This window comes from Typopeltis vanoorti, chromosome 13 (assembly GCF_054136105.1).
Source record: "Typopeltis vanoorti isolate ZY-2024b chromosome 13, IOZ_Tvanoo_1.0, whole genome shotgun sequence".
NCBI lineage: Eukaryota > Metazoa > Arthropoda > Arachnida > Uropygi > Thelyphonidae > Typopeltis > Typopeltis vanoorti.
In genome coordinates, this window is record NC_143561.1 from 103,474,823 (window position 1) to 103,498,450 (window position 23,628).

Sequence of the window (23,628 nt, forward strand, 5' to 3'; positions counted from 1 at the left end):
AAGGCAAGCGATGTGTAGTCATACCACCTTTACCACGAGTTGCCCCAGACCTGAAAATACTTCAGGACTGGGGCAACTCTTCGCAAACTTTGGTTTGCTTACACTTGGATAAAGGATTATACCAAGTATATAATTTCTTGGTATCTTTAATTTGTAATATAACCAAGTTTGAAAACTTTCAACAACAGGGTATTTTAGTAATAAGGTGCATTCTTGGTATATTTAATTTATAGTATAACCAAGTGGAAACACTTTCAACACCCAGTATACCACAGAATTCAGTTCACTATACAAAATGAAAATAGCACTAGACACTAATCCCACTGGCACTCTCTGTTTGTCAATTTAGAGGAAACTTACTTGCTTTTGCAGATGCATAAATATATATATATATGTGTGTAGAAACTATTTTACCTTACGTATAATAAATGTTAAAGATACCAAGCTATTTTAAACCTGGTTTTACTCCATTTCCCAAGTAAGCAAACAGACAAACAAGTCAAGTTTGTGGCTGCACATATTGGAAGTCTAGCTGACCCGCAAAGTAGTGAAAGTCAAGGCAACTCATGGTAAAAGTAGAATAAACTCTGATCACTATTCTTAATATTTACCCTTAATGCACAGCCCATCTCCTTGAGGAGATGTATGATATGTATTAAAGGCAAGGGCCACTACCCAGACTGGTTTCGACCTTTATTGAGGTCTCATCAGTGGGAGCCAAGCTAGAAATACCAAGATTTAATAAGGTTAATACACCTTATGGTAACTTGTTCTGGTAAAATACTTATATAAGCTCTGTATTACTAAAATCTTAGTATTTCTAGCCAGGCTCCCACTGATGAGACCTCAATAAAGGTCGAAACCGGTCTGGGTAGTGGCCCCTTGCCTTTAATACATAGCATCATACATCTCTTCAAGGAGATGGGCTGTGCATTAAGGATAAATATTAAGAATAGTGATCAGAGCAGCTTATTCTACTTTTACCATGAGTTGCCTTGACTTACACTACTTTGAGGGCCAGCTAGACTTCCAATACGTGCAGCCACAAACTTGACTTGTTTGTCTGTTTGCTTACTTGGGAAATGGAGTAAAACCACGTTTAAAATAGCTTAATATCTTTAACACACACACACACACACACACACACACACACAAGCTTTTGCATCATCTCCTCTGCAACAATATGGCATCAAAGAAATCCTTGTTAACAACACTTTCAACTTCTGTTGCTGTATAATTAAGCACAAATCCTATTTAATGAAATAATTTTTCCTCCTGTCATTTAATGTCTCTCTTCATACAAATTGCAGTAATACTGTTATTATGCACTATATCCAGGCACCTCAGATAAAATAGCCAGAGCATTTAAAGAAATGTAATATCTGCACTGTTTTCATACCTCATAATGAAGCTGGCTGCTCTTCTTTGCTCTCCTAAGGATATACTTCCTCCTCCTTCTTCTAATGTCTTTCCAGGTGAGTACAGGATCTCTTGTTCTTGCTACTTGTATTATGAACAAACTGAGAAATCTGCTTACACCTGAATTAAATAAAGAGCACAAGAAATAAGTCTGTCACTGCAACTGTAGTCACCTTTCACAGATAAAATGGAAAAAAGTGTACTCTTCTTCGCTGCAGCAAATACAAACTTGATTTTTTGAAATCAGTAGATTTATAAATACAAACAAATTTAACTATGGTTGTGTGAAACTTTCCAAGATTTCTGAAAACAGCCAGAGCTAGCTACCAGCACTCAGACATCTCTTTTAGGACTTTACACATCCTACATCCTTTATCCTACATCTAAGTTAGTCTAACATCCTACACTTCATTTTTTTTTCGTGATTTTGTGTGTTGATACAATTTTTGATCGTATCCCAGATAATGTCTTTTTGATGGAGAAGAAATATTGGAACTTAAATTTGTGCTTAATTATATCATTGTACTGTTTTCATTCCTTTACATCTCAAGATAAGGTTAAACTGCATCTGTGTTTAAATTCATGTTTGTTGTCAGATTCTTGTAGAACAAGCAAGTGTTGTTTAAGCTTATAAGGTGATTGTTTTATTTTGTTTTAGAAAATGACAACCTAGAAGGTGAAATCAGTAGATTTAATTATGCATTCTGATATTTAAAACTTATAATGCCAAAGTTAAATTGGCCTCATCAGGGGAGCTATACAGTAATTATAGATATGTGCATGCAAGCACTACATCAGTAAATAAGACTGGCAAGAGATAAACACAGGGAGGCCTCAGTCCTAAATAGCTTTGCTTGTTGTACATGATTGTGTTCTTGGCTGTTGGTCAGATTGCCCATGGATGAGAGTCTCCTAGATGAGAGGCAGCTTGATGCAATCATATTTGTTGAGACTGAGGTGATTTGCAAGGCCAATTCCAAGAAAAGTCTCTCGTATTTATGCTTGCTTCAGTGGAGTAAGCTGGCTATTTTCTTGTGGATCCTGTGTTGGGTATCCAAGCTGTGGTCAGCTAAATCTGAGTAGCCATAGTGGTAGAATCAAATGTTGTCTCAGTATTCCAAAATCCCAATGTTGGCTGTTCTACCTGTTTAGCCAAAGGGAAAGGTTGCAGCTACAAGGTGTATGGTAAGTCCAGAGGTTGTAAATTGCAGGGATGATAATTACGAGAGCAGATAAGGGATGCTAATTTCTTGTGTGGTTTTGAAGGTGGTCACAAGATTCTATTTCCTATTGTTACACCCTGATAACTTAAGAATGTGAAATTTTCAGTTATCATGATGTAACAAGAGAAGAATAAAAAAAAAAAACTCTATAGATAACTAAGTAAGCAAGCCTGTTCCTAAGCAGATATCATTAAGAGCCTTTGAAAGTAACAAATACAAAAAATTAAAAGAAAGAAAAATATGCTTGCATTCAAGTGAAAAATATAGCTGAAATTGTTTGTTGAACTAAATAAAAAAAAAGAAGGGAATTTTATTACAGTTGTGATATGGTAAAATAAGGTTAAGTAAAGAAAAGAAGATTAGTCATAGGATTTTGTATGTGAGAGGCTAGTTTTTACACTTGAAATAAGAGATTAAAGATTCAAGTTAATTCTTAGAAAATTTTGGAAAGGGGATTAATTTAGTATAGGTGACATAGAGGTTAGCTTAAACAAAAACTAAAGTTCAAGGTCATAATTCCCGAATTGAGACTTCGTCACGTGTCAGTCGTGTGCACACGGACCGCATGATGTTTTGGCAGAAAAACGCCACTCTAATTGGTCAGTGAAATCGACTCCAGTAAGAGGGGAAGAAAAGAAATTGGTGCCGGTAGGGGTCATTGTATAAAAGGGTTAGACCCCCCCACGGGGCTTTTTTCCTCAGGGTTTTCTTCACGAGTCTTCGTATAGGTCTCACGCAGTTTTCCTGAGTGACGGGTTAGGAGTTTTCTTCGTCCGACACAATAAGGAAACAAAGTGTGCGGGATTTCGATTCCGTGTTCCTATTGTAAGAAATGAGGCATGCCGTTTAGTTAAAAAGAAAGAAGATAATGTCAGTGTGTTCCATCATCCAGTGATCGTTACGAGAGAAAGAAAATTCTATAAAGAAGCCAGTGCCCACGTGGTGAATTTCACAGCTATAGAATAGATGATCCTATGTATGTCCTCGATTGAAGAATGTAAGGTAAAGATTGTGAAAGCCCATCTTAGTGCCAAAAGAACTTAGGAGTGATAAGTTATAAAAGAGTTCATCCTAGGAAGGTATAAAAATCGGAAAAAGGTAGAGACCAGTGTAAAAGACCCCAGTCAAGAGGTACTGTAAAATCTCGTGTCAATTGTAATCATTCAATTACTGAACTGTTGAGGGGATTAATGAGAATTATACTACGACTTTAGTACATGTCAGACTAGAATGAAAATGAGCTTGTTAATATTAATTAATAAGTATTCATGTGCCTAAAGATTTATGCATGTACATTGTATTTTAATTAAGAGAGTTTTTAAAGGTCAAAAGTGTGTATTAGCTCAGCGAAAGGATAATTTTAATCCATATTGTCTTAGTGAGAAAATTAGAGTAACTGATTATATATATCCTAGAAGATACAGAATTATAGCGTGATCAGACCAGTAAGGGGTTAGACAAAGGGTCAACTAGTTCTAGAATTATACATGTTTGTATGTATAGAATCTGTTATGGCGATATGATCACAATTCTTATATAGGATCTTAACCTAATACTTGTGTTTAACTAGTGTTAATTTGTATTATATATTCTTAGTATTGAATTGAGTTTTATTTGATAAAGAATGAATTGTATCATGTTTAAGAGTTCAATAAACTTTTGTTCCTTGATAATACAGTTGTCTGAGATTGCCGCTGCACCACTTGTAACAATGTACAAACCTAATCATGCGGGGGGGGGGGATTTTGTTAAGTTACGAGATAAAGGTCACTACTGCATATTAGTTTCACACTCAGACATATTTTGGTAATTGCTCCTTGTGTTTGAATTTTATATCTTAAACTGAAATGTCTTGAAAGGCGCAGTATAAAATAAATATTTAGGGACACTAAGGGGAGAAGAAGCTTGAATATTTATATTTGGGTGATATCTTGTATATAGATAAGATTTGGATAAAGACAAGTAGAGTTTCACATGTAAGGATAGTTGAAAGCCTAATAATCGTAAATTGGGACACAACACTATTAACCACCTTTTTCAATAGTTCTGTTTATATGTGGGATAGTAATGGATTTGTTGTAGACTATGTTTCAAGGGACAGATTAGTTGGTATTTTTTTGATCTGGTCAACATTAGAACTGTTATAGAAAGATATCTGGAGAAGCAGAAGAAGTCTACTGATGTTTTATTGACTACACAAAGCCTTTGACAATATACAACATGAACAACTAATCGAATGCATCCGAAAATTAGGAGTAGATGGTAAAGATATCAGATTACTGATAAATCTATATTGGGAGCAAACTGCCTCAATAAAAATATCAGGAGAAACTTTGTGTTAGACAAGGCTGTGTTTTTTCTCCTATATCATTTAACCTCCATACTGAAAATATCTTCCAGCAATTAGAAGATTTTAAAGGAATCAGCATAGGAGGCAGAAATATAAACAACTTAAGATATGCAGACGATACAGTGCTAGCTGAAAATAAAAAGATCTTTAAAACCTACCAGAAGAGACTGAAACTAAGTGAAAAATATGGACATAATTTCAACTTCAAAAAAACCAAAACCATGCTGGTAACAAGAGAAAAAGGAAAAATACCCAATATAAATATTAAGATGAAATACCTTAGTTCAAGTAGAGTTATATATATTTGGGTCAACTAATTACAGAGAATGGAAAGTGTGAGAAGGAGATATTGAGAAGAATAGAAATTGCTAGATCAACCATCATTAGCATGAAAAACATTCTGACCTCAAGGGAATTTCACACAAAAACAAGAATTAGGCTGTCCAAATGTTACGTATGGTCAACACATATGGTTATATGGAGCAGAAACCTGAACAATATCAAAATATTGTGAAAATAAACTTAAAAGCATTTGAGATGTGGATCCTCAGAAGAATTCTTAGAGTCCCATGGACTGCCAAAAAACTAATTTAGAAATATTAGAGATGATTGGAGAAGATAGGACTCTGTTGAAAACCATTAAGAAAAGGACAAGGAATGCCTTGGTCACATACTAAGGCATGAATCCCTACAAAAACAAACACTTCTAGAAGGAATGATACAAGGAAAAAGAAGAGGAAGACAAAGACCAGATTGGAAGGAAAATATTGACTGGACCTTTTTGTCTTATGAAGAATGTAAAAGAGAAGCACAAAACCGTACATGGTGGTAGCTCATGCTAGTCGACCTCCTGGAAGGAGATGACATCTGACAAGACAAGAGAGAGAGAGAGATGTGTGGGTTTTCTATAGACAGGGAAAGCCAAGTATCCATCTGGTTGTTATGTAACCAGAGTATCTAGGAAAGGCAGATTATTGTTCCTATAGCAAATTTAATCCATGGGTGTTTGCTGTATAACATGCGAAAGAAAGAAAGCTGCCTCTCATCTGGAAAGCTCTTGCATGCATGTATCTGTACTATCAGGCAATCAGCTCATTGACCAAGAACACAGTCAAGTTCAATAGGTGACACTATTTAAGACAATTGTCCTCTTTTTTTTATTTTTTATTTTGTCAATCATCACTTAGTGATGTAGCTTTTGCATGCATGTATCTGACTATTATATAGTTCCTCCCTGATATCAGTTTAACTTTGGCAAAATATAAAGATCAGAATTAATAGTGAAACAGTTGGTTATTAAATCTTCTGTTATTTCCTAAAACAGTAAAATGAGAACCAAGTGAAGGACTCTTTTAGCTTTTTCACATATTCTCTTATTATTATTATTAAGAGAGACCTCCAGGAACTCCTTCGATGTCCCTGACTCGCATATTACACCACCAGCTATCATACTTATCCTTGAATTCATTCACACTGCTTGCACTCACTCAACATCCAGTGGCAATCCATTCCTTTGAGAGAAGAATCTAGCCCTCATTCCCCCCCCCCCCCCTTCTTAGCAGCTTTCATTCTCAGCTTCCAAGGATGTCCTTTCTTCACCCTCTATAAATTGAAAAATTCCATCAATTGAAATCCTGTATGACCCTTTCAGAAGTTTGTAAGTCTCAATCATATCACCCCTCTTTCTGCTATGTCTGCAGTCTACAAATTCTCAATCTGTCTTCATAATCAGTATTCCACAATCCTGATATCATTTTTAACACTGCTTTGTACTCTCTCTAATATATCAGAATCACAACAGAAACCAGGAGACCAAACCACAATAGTTCAAGTGAGATTTGATCAGGGCCTTGTAAAGAGGCAAAATAATATCCTTATCTTTACATGAAAGTTCGTTTCAGCATTGCTATTATCTTTTGAGTTGTATTTGCAATCTTTGCCCATGGCCCCTAAACTTCAACTTCCTATCTATTAACACTCTAAGATCCTTATCTCATCAGTTTCTTCTATCCTAATCCCACCAATATAAATACAACATTGGATATCTAATCATGCCAAAGCGAATGACTTTACATTTACTGACATTGAACTGACAGCCATTTTCCAATGTCCATAATTCCAGCCTATTCAAATCATTCTGCTAGTACTGCATATCAGCAGCATTCCTGATTACCCTACCTATCTTTGCAGAATGATTTGAATTCTGATATATTAGAGAGAGTACAAAGCAGTGTTAAAAATGATATCAGGATTGTGGAATACTGATTTCACATCTTGAAAAGAAGTGATATACAAATAACTATATCACTTGTCAAATCCTTCCCAATATCATTAATATACAGATTGAATAACAGTGGACCAAGTACTGATACTTGTGGTACACCACTAGTTACCTTAAATCTTGCAAACTCACATCTCCCCTGTATACCACTTTTTTGATATATGTCAGTCAGCCATCCTCTTATCCATGGTAATATTCTATAACCCAAACCCATTTTCTCCAATTTATGCAACAGTCTATCATGCTGTATTCTGTCAAAAGCCTTAGCAAAATCCAAAAATCCAAAAAACCCACGTTGCTCGTTGCAAAGTAGAGATTCACTGTCAACCCATTTCTGAATGTGAGCCCTAACCAATTTTTCCAAAATCTTCACCACTCCTGAGATACCAATTGGTTGATAGTTGGATACATCCGTCTTTGCACCACCCTTGTGCAATGGAATTACCATATATCCTTCCGTTCCTGCAGAATCTTCCCTGTTATGAGACTCATATTAAAAGGTCAAAGGAATGACAAGTTCAGCTGAACACTGTTTTAGCACATGCGCTGATATCCCATCAGTCCCTATTGCTGAATTCTTATTCAATTTGTGCAACAGCTCTAATACCTTGTCCTTATACACCTGCGTATCTTCATCTAGTGAAGAGGTAACAGTGTTTACTTAATGTACATAGTACATTATATATCACATCTAGTCCAACAGGCTTATTAACATAACACTAACTTAAAATCCCAAAAAAGTTTACATTCATGAATTGCTACTCTGCCTCATCCTTCTTAGTATGTAAAAAAGTACATAATTACACCATGTCTGATAAAAGAAGTGCAGAAAAGTTAGCAGAACTTCATGTTAAGAAGGCATGGAAATCGATCATACTTGAAAAGAAGATGGAGGTGATTCGAAGAATGGAAGATGGGCAGACAAGTGCTAATGTCTGTAGAAGTATGAACTTACGTTCATCGACTGTTACTACAATTATGAAAAATGCAGATAGAATAAAACAGGCTGCATAACAATCTACGGCAGTACTAAATGCAAACCATGCAAGTTATAGCAGGGGTAAACTTCATGAAAAAATGGAAAAATTATTATCATTATGGGTGGATGACTTGAATCAGAAAAACATTCCTCTAACGCAGGCTGTTATAACTGAGAAAGCAAAAACAATTTTTGAGGATCTTAAAAAAGACAGATGGATGCGAAGAAACATTTTTAGGAAGCAAAGGTTGGTTCATGAGATTTAAGTCTTGAAGTAAGTGCCACAGTGTCAAATTATGTGGTGAGGCGGCATGTGCAGATGTTGCGGTAGTGGCTTCTTTTCCTAAAGAATTTCAAGACTGTGTAGAACAAGGAAGTTATCCTCCTGATCTCATTTTTAATGTTGATGAGACTGGGCTCTACTGGAAAAAAATTGCCATCACGCATTTTAATTTCCTGTGAAAAACATTCCGCTTCAGGTTTTAAAGCTGCAAAAGAGAGACTTACGTTTTGTTGGGTGCAAATGTCTCAAACTTTGAAGCTTAAACCAATGTTGGTGTACCATTCACAGACACCACGTTACTTCAAGGGTCTGGAAGCCATGCTGCCAGTCCATTGGAAATGGAACAAGAAAGCTTGAGTTACGCAAGACGTTTTTATAGATTGGTACACAAATTATTTTTGTCCTACCGTGCTTTGCTTCTGTAAAGAAAACGATTTGCCAGCCAAGGCATTGCTTCTCTTGGATAATGCCCCTAGATATCCTCAAAACCTTGCTGAAGGTAAGAACACCATTGGATGTTAAACACAATATCGCTTTTGCAACCGATGGATCAGGGGATTATATCAATCTTCAAAGCCTACGTATAGCATTTATGGAAATGTATGGTAAGAGTCTTGGACACTTCAGGAAAAACTATTAAAGACTATTGGCGGTCATTCGATATTTTGAAGGGCATTAACAACATCAAGACAGCTTGGAACGAAGTGTCAGTGAAGTGTTTAAAAGGAGCATGGTAAAAACTTCTTCCAGCATTTATGCACGACTTTGAGGAATTAGAGCAAGAGGAGAATGTTATTGAAGATGTTCCAAGCTTGCATGAGAGGTGGGATCGGATGATATTACAGCTGAAGATGTGACAGAAGTCTTAGAGAGCCACGATAAACCACTTTCCAATGAAGACTTAAAAGAATTAGCCAAACAATTAAGTCAACATCTATCTATCAGAGAAGAAGGTTCTCTGATAGATATAAAAATGGCCGATTTACAGTGTATCCTTGCAAGCTTAGAGACATTGACTGATGAACTCTGTGAAATGGACCATAATTGGGAACAGTGCGAACGTAAAAAGGAGTGTAATTGCATCTATTCGACCTTACACTGAACTCCTTAAAGAAAGAAAAAGAAAATCTAGGCAGTTTACACTGGATACTTTTTCAAAAAAAATGCAGGTGACTGCACGGAACATAACTTTGTACCGTCCATTAAAATTGGGTTCGTTTTATGCTGATTCAGTTTACTCCTGTTTTTTTTTTTCAGGAACGGAAGTGAGGCGTAAACTGAGGGCTGCCTGTGCTTAATAATCCTCTTCTTCTTCTTCTTGTACCCATGTATAATTTCATGTTTCATTTCTTTCCCTTCCATTATATTTATCCTAACTTTAAGGGCATTTTCTGGCTTTACCATCAGTAATTGATCTGGCACTAAGCTTTAAAGCCCTGATTTCTCTCTCCTTCAATTAATCATACCATGGTAGGTCACCATTCTGTTTCCTGTAGTTTCTTGCTCTGTAGATCCACACTCATCTTTTGTTCAGTTGCCTATGCCTTGTTATCTCCATTGTTAGAACTGCATGGTTACTCTCACCTAGCAGTATTATGGTGATTTTTCCCTCCTTTTTTATCACATGAGAAGTTATTAAATCCAACATTCCTGTCCCTTGTAATGTGAGGAACCTGTTCTAACTCACTGTGTGTTTTCCAATTTAATTCAGTAATATCAATAATACAGATACTCAAGTACTAATAACAAAATGAAGCAGCTGGAAGATTTTATTTTTGCATTTGTTTACTAATGGTTACAAATTTGTATTACATTAAGTAGTATCTAGTTAACTAATCATAGAAATGAAAAAAAAAAAAAGTTTTTCACATATTTCAGCCTATATAAATTATTATTTTTTATTACAACATTGACAACAATGGTATAATCTTTGATGGACAGCGTAGATTTGCTAAAGGCAGGTCATGTTTTAGTAATCTACTTACTTATTACAAAAAAGTGACTGCTTCCTTGGACAGAAAAGGATACACAGTGATATACTTGGATTTTGCAAAAGCTTTTGATAGAGTACTTCATGATAAGTTGACAGTCAAACTAGAGCAGATGGGGTTGGATATTAGATTAGTGCATTGGATTGGAGACTGGCTATCTGATAGGTATCAACAAGATGTGTATGGGGGGTGCGATATCCAGGAAAAGGAAAGTCACTAGTGGAGTGCCTCAGGGGTCTGTTTTAGGGCCATTACTATTTAACTTGTATATTAATGATATTGGCAAAGATTTGGATGGAGATATACAGTTGTTTGCAGATGATGCAAAGTTGGGACGAAGCATGAAGAGTAGTGAAGATGTTGCAAGAAGACCTGAATAAATTGAGTGATTGGACAAGCAAATGGGGATGTGAGTTCAATGTTGCAAAATGTAAGGTTTTAAAATTTGGAAAACAAAGATGGGATGCAGAATTTATGCTTGGCGAGAATATATTGTTGTAGGGGTGATAGTGGATAAGGATCTAAAATTTAGGGGACACATCGCCAGAATTGTGAAGACAACACAAAGACTTCTGGGAATGATGTGGAGGACACTAACATGTAGAAGTAGGGAGATTCTTGTTCCATTGTATAAGGCTTTGATTAGGCCACACATGGACTATTGTGCCTAGATTTGGTCACCGGGTTTTCAGAAGGATGAAGAGAAGTTGGAAAGGGTCCAAAGGCGACAGACTAAGGTAGTTTCTGACCTCTGGAATGTTGAGTATGAGGAAAGATTGAGAAGATGTAATTTGCAGAGTCTGGTGGAGAGAAGGAAGAGGGGAGATATGATAGAGACCTACAAGTTGGTAAGGGGTTGTTATAGGATCAATGGTGGAGAAGTTCTACAGAGAATAGTGGGAGATCAGGGGAGAACCAGAGGTCATCCCTGGAAACTGTATAAAGAGGGTGTGAGTAGGGGAGTGAGAGGCAGGTTTTTTTCGTGCAGAGTTGTGAATGATTGGAATGCCTTGCCTGAGATTGTGGTGTCTGCAAGGAGTTTGAGTGTGTTTAAGACACGGTATGATGAGATGTGTATGTGTGATAAAAGGACCTCCCAGATGAGTCTTTGACTCCATGAGGTCTTGGGTAATAATAATAATAATTAGATATGAAGTATTATATATGCTATTTTTTTATTCAAAATTCTGCATTTATATATAGCAATTTTTCCTTACTTACACTATTCTTGTACTGTTTATAATGCAGCATGGAGGTGGGCGTGGAGGTCATGATATGAATCTTATTTCAGCATGGAAAAAAGGATATTCAGGGAAAGGAGTTGTTGTGAGCATTCTTGATGATGGGATTCAAACAAACCATCCGGACTTAGTTCAGAATTATGCAAGTATAATTTTCTTTGTATAAGATTATTTTTTAATCAATCACACTTTAAAAAGAAAAAAATGTCTTTAAAAATTAGTCCTTCTTTCCATATACTATATGTCTTTGCTGGTGTTTTATTGCTGAATGAATTCCTTACCACTTGCAGAAAATACCAGTTTTGATATGAATGCACCTCCTGGGAATTCACTGATTCATTAAGGGAGGGCATGTTTCTGAATACTTATATATTATTAATTATAAACATATATATAATATGTATATACTTATTATACATCTCTCTCTCTCTCTCCTTGAAAACATTTACAGATGATGTATTCTCAAATTTCACGTGGTCACCACATGCCACAAGAAGAACTTGTACCTCACGTTTCCTAACAGCACCCTTAGCCAACTTCCAGGGATTACCTTGAGTTCTACCGCTACTATCCATAAGCTGCAAAGTCTCGCTTCTGTCTCTTCTGTAAAATTCTGTTATTACTAACTTGTATATTTTTATCATATTTCCTCTCTTCCATTTATTCCTCAAACTATGATGTCCACATTCCCTCCCTCACTCCATTCTTATGAATAATACCATATGCATATTATCTAATTTGCTGCTGAATCCTTCCCCCACCCCCATCTCTCCTTGGAACTGTCTGACAACCCAGGTGACCATATATGGCACAGTAATCCAGGTATTGTCTTATCAAGCTTTGTAAAGCAAAGGAACAACTTTCTTAGTGTTACAAGCAAGTAATCTCTTAAAAAGATTACTAGCTTGTAACACCAAGAAAGATAAAGCATCGCATTTAATGACACTTAGTAGTGTTACTTCTAAAGTGTGGTTTGATGAGCTGTATAAGAGTGTGGTCCTCCTGCAGTGAGTCTTTTAACTCCACAGAGGCTTGATGATGATAATTATAGACCAGCCCCCTCTTTGATACAAAGTTGGGGAGAGTTATTAAGGGTGATGCTGATGTTATGTCCCTAAAGGTTTAATTAGACTTAGCTTGAAAGAATGAGTGAGGATGCTGTTCTATTGTTATTAACATCAGACCTTCATAGTCAAAACATTCATTATGGAGGGGTCTACACAAAAACATCATTGAACCATACCTTAACTCATTCACTGTTTTTGTATTCCCTACACCCTTAGGCAGTGCTTCCCACTCACTATTCATATTTCCTTCAAAGAACCTGTTCCTCACTTCCCTTGTTCAGGTTCGGGCTATAGCATCTTGTTCTACCTCTGTCTCCCTCTACTGTATGAAGAAATCTGTTCATTAATTTGATCACATCTCCTCACCAACTTATATCTTTGTCTACCACCACTCTCAGATCTCTTTTCTCTTTCACCTCCTTCAAAATGGATACTGAATGAATGAGGATGGGCTGGCAATTTGGAATTTAGCCAACTAAATTGTATTCTTATTGTCATTAAACCAAAAAAGAATGTCATGTGGTACAAAATGAAGTTTGGCCTGGTTGACTGAGTAGTTAGCATATCCGCTAGCCAGCTAAAGCGGGTTCGAATTGCGCCATAGACATGGACGTTTGTGATTGTCTGTGGAAATACTAGTGGTGATGGTGGTGGTAGATAGCATTGGTGTAGTTGCAGTTCATTGGTGGATCGAGTGGTAGCGACAGAGAGTTGTAGAGTAGGTGCCTTCCCTCGATGAGTCTTTGGACTCCTTGGAGATGTCATGTAATAATAATAATTCCCATTGATCGCTATTGTATGCTTGTTGAAAGTATGCACCCATAGCATTGTTGCAGTCATTGCAGGAGGTCCCACATCTTATCAAAGTTGTTTCCATGGCTGTTTGTTCCTCACACTATGGTGTCTGTTGACTTCTTTCCAAGCAACGTACCCATGCGTGAGCGCTTTTGTGTGTGTGTATATTTTTTTTCTCCAGTATATCAGACCCATAAGGTCCAACAGGAATAGTTTGTTATAGCGAATTGCCTTTTGAACAGTATTTTGATTATGGAGCTTTGATCACAATACTTTTTGGCAGTTTGTTATAATTAGTGAGTTTGTCCTAAGGTATTTATCATAGAAAGAGTTGACTGTATACTTCTTTGCTTAAATACATTATTTTATTTTATATGACAAGATGTTAATTATTTTGATGTTTTTGCCATGAGGTTATTGTTTTTGTCTGATATTGCCAGGATCCTATGGCTAGTACTGATATTAATGATCAAGATGATGATCCAATGCCTCAAGATAATGAGGATAACAAGTAAGTTTTTTTTTTCTCCTCTTTGACTCCATGAGGTCTTGTTTAATTATAATAATAATAAATAAATATTCTTACCACATAGGATGCCATTAGTAATATAGTTGAGGAAATTTTTTCTGCTTGGTTACATTGTGTATTATATTTGACAAGAAATACTGTTGTTGCAATCCTGTAACCAAGCATAAACATAAACCTGAAGTAACTTCATAATTAGTTTACTTCTATATAGAGACTGTTGACTCCACGTCAGTTGCCTTAGCGTTCTGAAGTGCAGAAACATTTTGGGAAGGGTACTTACTCAGACTGGTTGTGACCTGAAATTGCATCAGTGGCACTCACACTAAGGATGATATCAAAGTTAAATTGATGCAAACGGCTATTCCAGCCGGAGTATTTAATAAGGTGATACACCTTTTTTCTACTTGCATGTGGAAATTATCGATTAATATAATGAAGATCAAAACTGATCTGGGTTATGACCCTTATAATGATTTTACTTGTCAAAGAACATCCTAGTAGGTGCACATTCTACACGTGCTGCAAGAATTTTGTGGAAACAGGCTATTCTGTGCATCATCCAAGGTCAATGGGAAGGCCAAGTGCTGCCAATGCACTTGGCCTTCCCATTGTGTGGAAGAAGTTTGGGAAAGTTTCCAGAGAAGCCCTGAAAAGTCAGACGGGTGTCTTGTCAAATTGGAATTCCTCATACGACTGTGTGGCATGTTTTACAACAGCATCTACGTTTAGGGAACTACAAATTTACCCTTGTACTGAAGAAAGATGATAAGAAGATATTCCAGAATTCCTGTATGGAAATGATCAATAGGTAGAACAAAATGAGGACTTGTTGGACACGATTGTGGGATTGTAAGGCAATTGATGTGAAGTCAGCCTCTATATACAAGTACACTAGTCTTTGAAGTTACTTCACACTTATTTGTGACGAATATAATTGATATAATAATGCCAAGAATATAATTTCTTGGCATCATTAATTTATAGTATAACCAAGTGAAAAAATCTTCAACATTTTTTTTCAATAAATTTTCTCTAATCCAGAGTATTTTAAATAATAAAGTGTGATTCCTTTTGATTACTTATATATGGAAAATATATGACTACATTACTTCAAACTTAGTATCTCTTCTGGGTCTGGCTCTCACTGACGAGACTTCAATAAAGTTTGGAACCAGTCTGGGTAGTGGCTCTTTTCATAATACATAGCATTATACACATCAGGAAGTGTGTGTGTGTGTGTGTGTGTGTGTGTGTGTGTGCGCGCGCGCGCGCTTTGCATTATGGGATACTAAGATGTTGAAAGTTTTTCCACTTGGTTATACTATGTTAAAGATGCCAAGAGATCCTTAAAGATCCTTCCCATAATGCATAGCATTATGGGAAGGATCACTACCCAAACTGGTTTAGACTTTTATTTGAGGTCTCATCATTGGGAGCCAGACCCAGAAGTGATACCAAAGTTGATTGCAGAGTATTTTAGTAATAAGGTGTGACACCTTTTGGCTACTTGTATATGGAAATATAACTTCTGCATTACTTTAACCTTAGTATCACTTCTGGGTCTGGCTCTTGCTGATAAGACCTCAATAAAGGTCGAAACTGATATGGGTAGGACTTTTCTCATAATGCATAGCATTATACATGTCCATAAGGATATGTGTTTTGCATTATGGGATACTAAGGCAAGTGATGTGAAGTCATTGGCCTATATTAACCACTGTACACAAGTAGCCCAGTCATGAAGATACTTCACGTGCAAACATTGTTTGCTTACGCTTGGATAAAGAATTAAATCGAGTACATATTTTCTTGGCATCTTTAATTTATGAGGGGGGAGTAATAGCCAGCTATAAGAATGCTGGCAATGGACTAGTTTTTCTGTGTATAAATGCTTAGGAGCATTGGAATAAAGGGAATGAGTTTATGGCATTGATTGACTCAGTCTCTCCAGAGATTGTTGGAAGCAGTGAACCTTGGTTAACTGAGGAGGATGTTCTACAAATGTAGAAATCGAATCTTATAGCATATTCATAAATCAATTCATCTCTTATCAAGAGATGAATTGATTTCTCAGGTAAGAAAATCACAGTGGACATAATACTAATGTCTTTGAGAGTATATGTGAAATGGACATTTATAAGACAAGATATTTGTTGCTATAGACCAGGGAATATAGATTGTGATGAGCAGGAAATGTTTAGACAAATTAATTTGGCAAGTGTAAAGTGAGTGATAAGTGATCATTATGGGGAAACTTCATCTATAGCAGTATAAACTGGACAGAGGAGGTAGCATGCTCTGCTAAGGGAACTGAATTTTTGTATTTCTTGAGAGACAACTGTCTTGGGTAGTGTTTGGTGGAGAGAACACGAGGATCAAGAGTTTGGGATTTGATCATGGCATCAGACAATCTGATTGATATGTCATGCTTGTACCCAGTTGGTGAGTGCCCATGTAGTCCTGACTTGATGCATGGAATGGTCATCTAGAAGCATCAAGGCAGAAGAAATTATGTGGAATTATAAGGCAGGCAACTGTTATAAACCGAGAAATAGCTTGCAGCAATTCAACGGATGAAAAAGTTTGAAGGAAGAGTGATCAGTAGTGAATGGGAAGATACTTAAGAAAAAAAATTAAGAGCAATAGGAGATTGTATACCTAGTGGAAAGAACATAAAGTGATTTGGAGTCAAATGGATGACAAGAAAAATTAGAGGATTGCACATGAAAAAGAGATTAAAGACACAGAGAGAGAGAGAGAGAGAGAGAGAGAGAGAGATGGAGAACAGTTGCATGAAGCTTATACGGTTTAAGCTAGGAAAATGACTAGTATTGTAAGGAGAGAAAAATTAGAATATGGGAGGAGACTAGTGCTGCAATCCAAGGAGAATCCGAAGAAGTTTTTTTGCTATGTGGCAAGTAGAAAAATGATTGTGGATGAGCTATCTTGCTGGATGGAGATGGGATGCTGGTGGCCAATGCAGATGACATAGTTGAGCTATTTAATGATTACTTCATAATTTGTTCCATCTGGTTTAGCAGGCTTTATTCCTAAAGGGATAAGAAATGGTGTTATGTTAAAAGTGAATGAAGAGAATGTATTCAGCATACTGAGCATACTAAATGTCAGTAAGGAAGATGGGAAAGGTTGAATTTCACCATGTGTTTTAAGGGAATGTCTCGTAGAACTGACTATTCTATTAACTTGGCTGTTTAATGAGCCTTGCTGTGGGAGTGGAAGGAGGGCTAGATTGCATTCTACTGCCATTGCATAAAGGTGGTGGTAGAATGGAGATGTTAAACCTGTTTATGCCTGTTTGTATTTCTTCTTTAGTTGTTAAGATTTTGAAGAAATTGGTAAGAACTCATATATAGAATTGAGCAGATGTGGGCAATATTTATGAAGACCAGAATGGATTTATTAAGGGGGTGCTCTTCTCTTAGGAATCTCATAATTGTTCCTCTCAGATTTCATCAGTATTTGAAGACAAAGGTGGGGAAGGGGGTATGGTTGGGACATTTGAATTGTTGAAGGGTTATTATTAGATTGACACTGGGGGAGATTTTTCATATCATAAAATGCATGGAAGGAACAATGACAACAGTCTGTTCCTGGAAGTTGCAAAAGGAAGTAGTGAGTAAAAAGGTAAGAAGTAAGTTGTTTGCACAGAGAGTGGTAGAAGCATGGAATGCATTGCATAATAGAATGAAAGTGCAAAGTGTGGATGAATTTAAGGAGTAGTGCAATAGACTGTAATGACTATGTTTACTTCCCATGATGTGGCTCAATGAAGGTCAAGAAAATTATAATAGAAATACATGTTTTCCTGAAATATTAATCTTGTTCAAAAAATTGAAATGTTTTTAGCTTAACGTCTTGGGTACTACTTTCTACAGTAATGTTCTGTGGTAGGTGAAATAAGAATGCTGGCCATGTAATAATATATTAATTGCAGCTTAATTGGATAAGATTACGTCATTTTCAAAGCAACAACAACTTTCATTTGCAACAACAACAAAAAAATCACTTGAATCAATTTCAATTCTTTTATGTTTTTTCATTTGAGTTTTTTTATGAGTCATTATTTAAAAGTGATATTATTAAGAATTTTCTTCTGTTTTTCCTTGTAGTCTGCTAAAAATTATTCCAAAAGTTTAATCACGATATTTTTCCACCTCAGGCATGGAACAAGATGTGCTGGTGAAGTGGCAGCTACCGCATACAATGAATTTTGTGGAATAGGAGTAGCATATAATGCAAGCATAGGTGGTGAGTACACAGTTGTTAAAATTGAATACTATGGAAAGTTAATAATATTAAAAATACTAAATATGCCTTATTTTGTCTCTCCCCCTTTTCAGGAAATGGATTTCTTGTATTATTCCAATTTTACTTTGGATTATCCACACACACATACACACACACCAATCCTTTTTAGAGTTTTCCTATACCATTAAATACCATGTGAAATTTTTTGTTTCTTTAATGCAGTTGTAGTTCCCTTCACTGTTTTGTGTCTGTTATGCTTGCATTGTGCTAAGAATAAAATATACAGGGTGAAACACTTGAAAATTTCTGTTGATTTTGGGAGTGATATGGTTACATTTTAAATATTATACAAGTGATGATTTATTTCATAATCTGCAGTTCTTTATATTGTTGATGTGAATGGCTTTTAATTGGGTTGACATGTACTTGGAATTAAATCCTTTCTTTGACTCATTCCTGAGTTAGTCAGTCTTCAGGAAATAAGGTTTTTTCCTCATGGATACTCCAGTTTTTAACCCTTAATCTCAAGGAAATTGACCATAGAAGCACTTTCCTTAGAATTTATGTCTGCAAAATGATAGTAGTTTTTGATGTACATTGTTTCCTTAAAAGCTTTAATTTTATTATTATTATTATTACTGGACACCTCCAAGGAGTCCAAAACTCGTTGAGGGAGGGAACTTACTCTTCAACTCATTTTTATTTATTGATTAATTAATTTATTTAAGTTATTTGTTGACCGATTGATTTATTGATAATTTGGGCTCACTATCAATAAACTTGTGCAAGATGGAGACTGGGCTGCTACTAGTCTTCAGAAGGTTTGAAAATTAGTGAGTACTAAAGGGACTCTTGCCTACTCCCTCTGGGAAATAAACGGTCTTAAAAAAGTTTTATTTTTGAAATTAAATAAATTAACAAAATCCTGAAGTTATATCTGACTTGAAATGCATAGCAATGGAAGTTTAGTAGGTTGCATTCACACTATTGCATTCTGTTTAAACTAGCCTTATTTTCCCAGTGGAGGGTATCTCTGTTTTCCATTATTATTATTATATAGGCACTTCCATGGAGTCTGAAGCATCGTCTCAGGAGACCCCAAACCATCCACATAATCTGTCATACCTCTCCTTGAATCCATTAACAGACAAAGTGCTAACAACTGACTCTGGCAACCCTTTCCATTCATTCACAATTCTTTAAGCAAAAAATCTAGTCTTCACACCCCTACTAACTACACTTCTACTCAACTTCCATGGATGACCTATTGTTCTTCCTCCATTTCTAGCCAAGTGTCGAAACATTTCCCCTGCATCAATCCTATAAAACCCTTTAAGTAACTTAAATATTTCTGTCATAGTCCCTCTTTTCACTTAACAACCAACTTCTGCAGCCCATACGCTCTCAATCTACCTTCATAGGGAACATTCCACAGCTGGTTCCTACCAGCTGTGGAATATTCATAATGATATCATTCCACAGTTGACAGGTGATTATTATTAATCTCCTATCAACAATTTTCCTCAAAATCAATCTATTACTTGTGAATGCTGCAATATTGTCATATCTAACATTCCATGCTTCTAAGGCACTTCTAACTGAATCAGTCCACCTAGACCTTGGTCTTCCTCTTTGTCTCTTTCCTGCCATCTCTGAATCAAACACCTGTTTTGCTAACTTTTCTATTTAAGTGGCCAATACCACCTTAGATTAGCTCTGCTGATACATTCTTGAATGCTAATTGTTATTTATTATCATTACGTCTGCTCATTAGCTTTGTAAAGTGATTGTTTTAATTCTCATTGTTAAGTAATTACAAATTTAATCTGATTGGTGCAATGACTTTTAACTCTGTTTCTTTTAGAATCCAAAAAAATATTGACTCAAGACCAAATAAAAAAAATATTCATGTAATGAAACTAAACACCATATACAATTTAAATAAAATTAAATAACTACAAGGCCTTCTAAAATAAGTTTACACTTTAGAGATTTCCTTATTTTATATAAGAGTAAAATCATTCATTCTCTGACTCATTAAATTACTGGGTTTGTTGATCACATGCTTAATCATGTCTAATAGACTGAATGTTTTTGTTTTCCACATCAAATTTCTTCAAACAACAAATGTTCATTATAGTCAGTTTCATTGTTAAGCATTTTCTGAAAACATAGAACTACCTCTTCACTTCCATGGGATCCTTTTTTAAATCAGTATTTAGCATACGATTTTTTTAAATCATTCTTCCTGTTTCACTTGAGTATATTCACATCTCTTGCAGTTCTGTGCGATGCATAAATTACTAATTTTTGTTCCAGAGAAAGACAGTTTCTTCTTCTATTTCATAAATAACATATCTAAATAGAGCTCTTCATGTTAAGCCACTTTAGAGTTTAAGATTTTACTAATTTCCATCATTTTTTTCAATAGAATAACAAATAAATCTGGCATCTTTAAGACAGAAGACGAAACTTTCCATTCACCATTTCCTCTAACATTGAATTAGAACATTAACTCCAATATCTTTTATCATTATTATTATTAAGCGAGACCTCCGGGAGTCAGACTCATCAGTATGATGCGCAAATATTTAGTAATCATTTGTTGACGGTCTCAACTCTTCCAGTTTAAAGATACACAATGCTATGATTCTTTTTCGGAATCTTCCATTAACATTTTCCCGATTGTCACATTTTCTTAAAAACTTCCTAAAAACAAAATTCTCTGTTTACTGTTCATAAATTTCCATTCTCTCCCTTTTGTTTTCCTTCGTTACTCAGATACTGAATGTTTTCTCTGTCAGTTGTCAATCATCCATCAATCTCCTTGGTGAGCACATGCACTTCATGTAAATGGCAAGCAAAATGTAATGTATAATATAATAAATTTAGTTTAATCCTTTATCCCAGTGAGAGCAAACAAAGTTTGTGCCTGAAAATATCTTCAGGACTGAATATAGTGTTGTACTATCTTACCTTAGTAAGTAGTACAACACCAGGCGACTCGTAGCAAAGGTGGAGCAAGCTACCAACACTCCTATCCCGGTATCTCCCATAATGCAAAACACATCTCCTTGTGGATATGTATACTGTTATGCATTAAGGGATTGGCCACTACCCAGACTAGTTTCGACCTTTATTGAGGTCTCTTCAGTGTTGGTAGCTTGTTCCACCTTTGTTACAAGTTACCTGGTGTTGTACTACTTACCAAGGTAAGATAGTACAACACTGTATTCAGTCCTGAAGATATTTTCAGGTGCAAACTTTGTTTGCTTTCACTGGGATAAAGGATTAAACTAAATTTATTATATTCTAACCTAGTGAAAAATAAACTTTCAACAAAATGTAATGTAGTAATGGCTGATACATTGTCTTCGTTCATGTAAAGAGAATGTCTTCACTATGAACAGAAGGTATCTCAACACTTAACAAATATGAATTGCAATAAAGAAGACTGAAATTATTACAACTATCAGAATATAGTAAGTACATCAAATCTCAATATATATCATTTTAACAATAATGGGCACATCACAAGGCTGAACACGCATGTTATGAAATGTACTAACATAGAGAAACAACTGTAAAAAGATTCAAAAATGTAAAGTCTGATTATTTTAAATAACAATGTCAACTCCTTTCTAATACCTTTATTTTTAATATGATTTTGCCATCGATGCAATCGGTTCACTCCCCTAATTTTTCTTAGAACCCTCATATCTATGAACTTTGATCAAGTGCTTTATTTCTAACTCATTTCCTATATTGTTTATGTAGAAATTAAACAGTAGTTGTCCTAGCACTAAACTTTGCGACACACCACCTTTCACCTGGATTCTGCTCCTCCTTACACCTCTTTCTGATATCTGCCCAGCAGCCACTCTCATCCTCATAACCAATATCATATTCATCTCTATTGTTCTAATTTGCTTAAGAGTATCATGTGGTATTCAGTCAAATATCTTTGCATAGGTTGTAGTTTCAAATCCTGCTACTGCATAATGAATGTCTTAGATAATTTCCATTGACTGATGTGAGATCATCACTTTTTTTTTAGATGTCTGAAGTGGTGTGAAGAGTTTTATATATGCGTATACACTGTTTGGAAAGAAGTCAGTGGACACCACCATCGACAAGGTGCATTGTGTCATGTAATGAGTCGTGTTTGTAGCTGATATAAATTGGAGGAATGTGATGCTTCCAAGTCAGTGCAACTGTGTCTGGGTGAAATGACTGAGAGAAGGGAAATGACAGAGTTTGAAAGAGGCATTGTGATACCATGTTGCAGACCTATCTGTTTGGCAAATTGTTGAAAAATTGGGCCATTCCAGGTTAATAATCAGTGATACCATACTAAGATGGAAGTGCTGGGAGTCAACTGCAAGTGCTACCTGCAGTGGATGACTCATTGAAGGTGACCATAGGGTGCTACAAATGATAATACGTAAAACCACCATTTGTCTTCCGACATGTTGAATGTGAAGTTCTGGAGCATCAACTGGAACATGAATCTGCACACAAACATTCAGAACTAAGGTTTGCAACATGGGTTTCCATGGTAGGACTGCAATATGCAAGCTCCACATTACCTGAACTAACATGCAGTGTTGTTTTCAGTAGTGCAAAGAGCATGTACTAACGTGGAAGCTTGGAAAGTGTGTTATGGAGCAACAAAACATAATAATAATCAACAATAATAATAAGCAACAAATAATAATAATCTACTGATTAGATGCCCGTGAACATCCCTTATCAGAATGCATAACCGCAACTATGAAATTCGAAGGTGGTGGTGTGATGATATGGTTCTGGTTTGACCTCGGACCTCTGTGTTGTTGCAAACACTCAACTCTGAGCGGTTTCTGAACAATGCAATGCTTCCTACTTTGTGGCGTTTCTATGGAACTCACCATTGTCTCTTTGTCACTGGTGTCATAAGGCTGCTGTTGACACACTGTGTCATTAGGCTGCTGTTGTAACTACGTGGTTTGTGGACATGAATGTAACCACACTCAACTGGCCTCCATATAGGGCCTTGATCTGAACCTCATTGAACATCTGTGGGATGAACTGGAGTGTCAGGTTGGGTCAAGGGACATCCATCCCACAACAGTCCAGAACCTCCTTACATGCCTACAAGAAGAATGTTCCAGAATTCCTATTTATCGCTATCGTATGCTTGTGGAAAGTATGCCCATAGA

The 23,628-nt window shown here is 36.0% G+C and overlaps 1 protein-coding gene across 2 annotated transcripts in view; it reads left to right on the forward strand.

Annotated features, from left to right (window-relative positions):
- The window catches only part of Fur2 (furin-like protease 2), a 471,861-nt gene that overhangs the window by 166,599 nt on the left and 281,634 nt on the right, over positions 1–23,628 (forward strand). For both annotated transcript variants that reach the window (XM_090402961.1, XM_090402962.1), the window contains 3 exons: positions 11,775–11,909; positions 14,070–14,140; positions 18,339–18,427. In XM_090402961.1, coding sequence (XP_090259087.1) covers positions 11,775–11,909; positions 14,070–14,140; positions 18,339–18,427 — 295 coding nt within the window. The remainder of the gene's footprint in view (positions 1–11,774; positions 11,910–14,069; positions 14,141–18,338; positions 18,428–23,628) is intronic.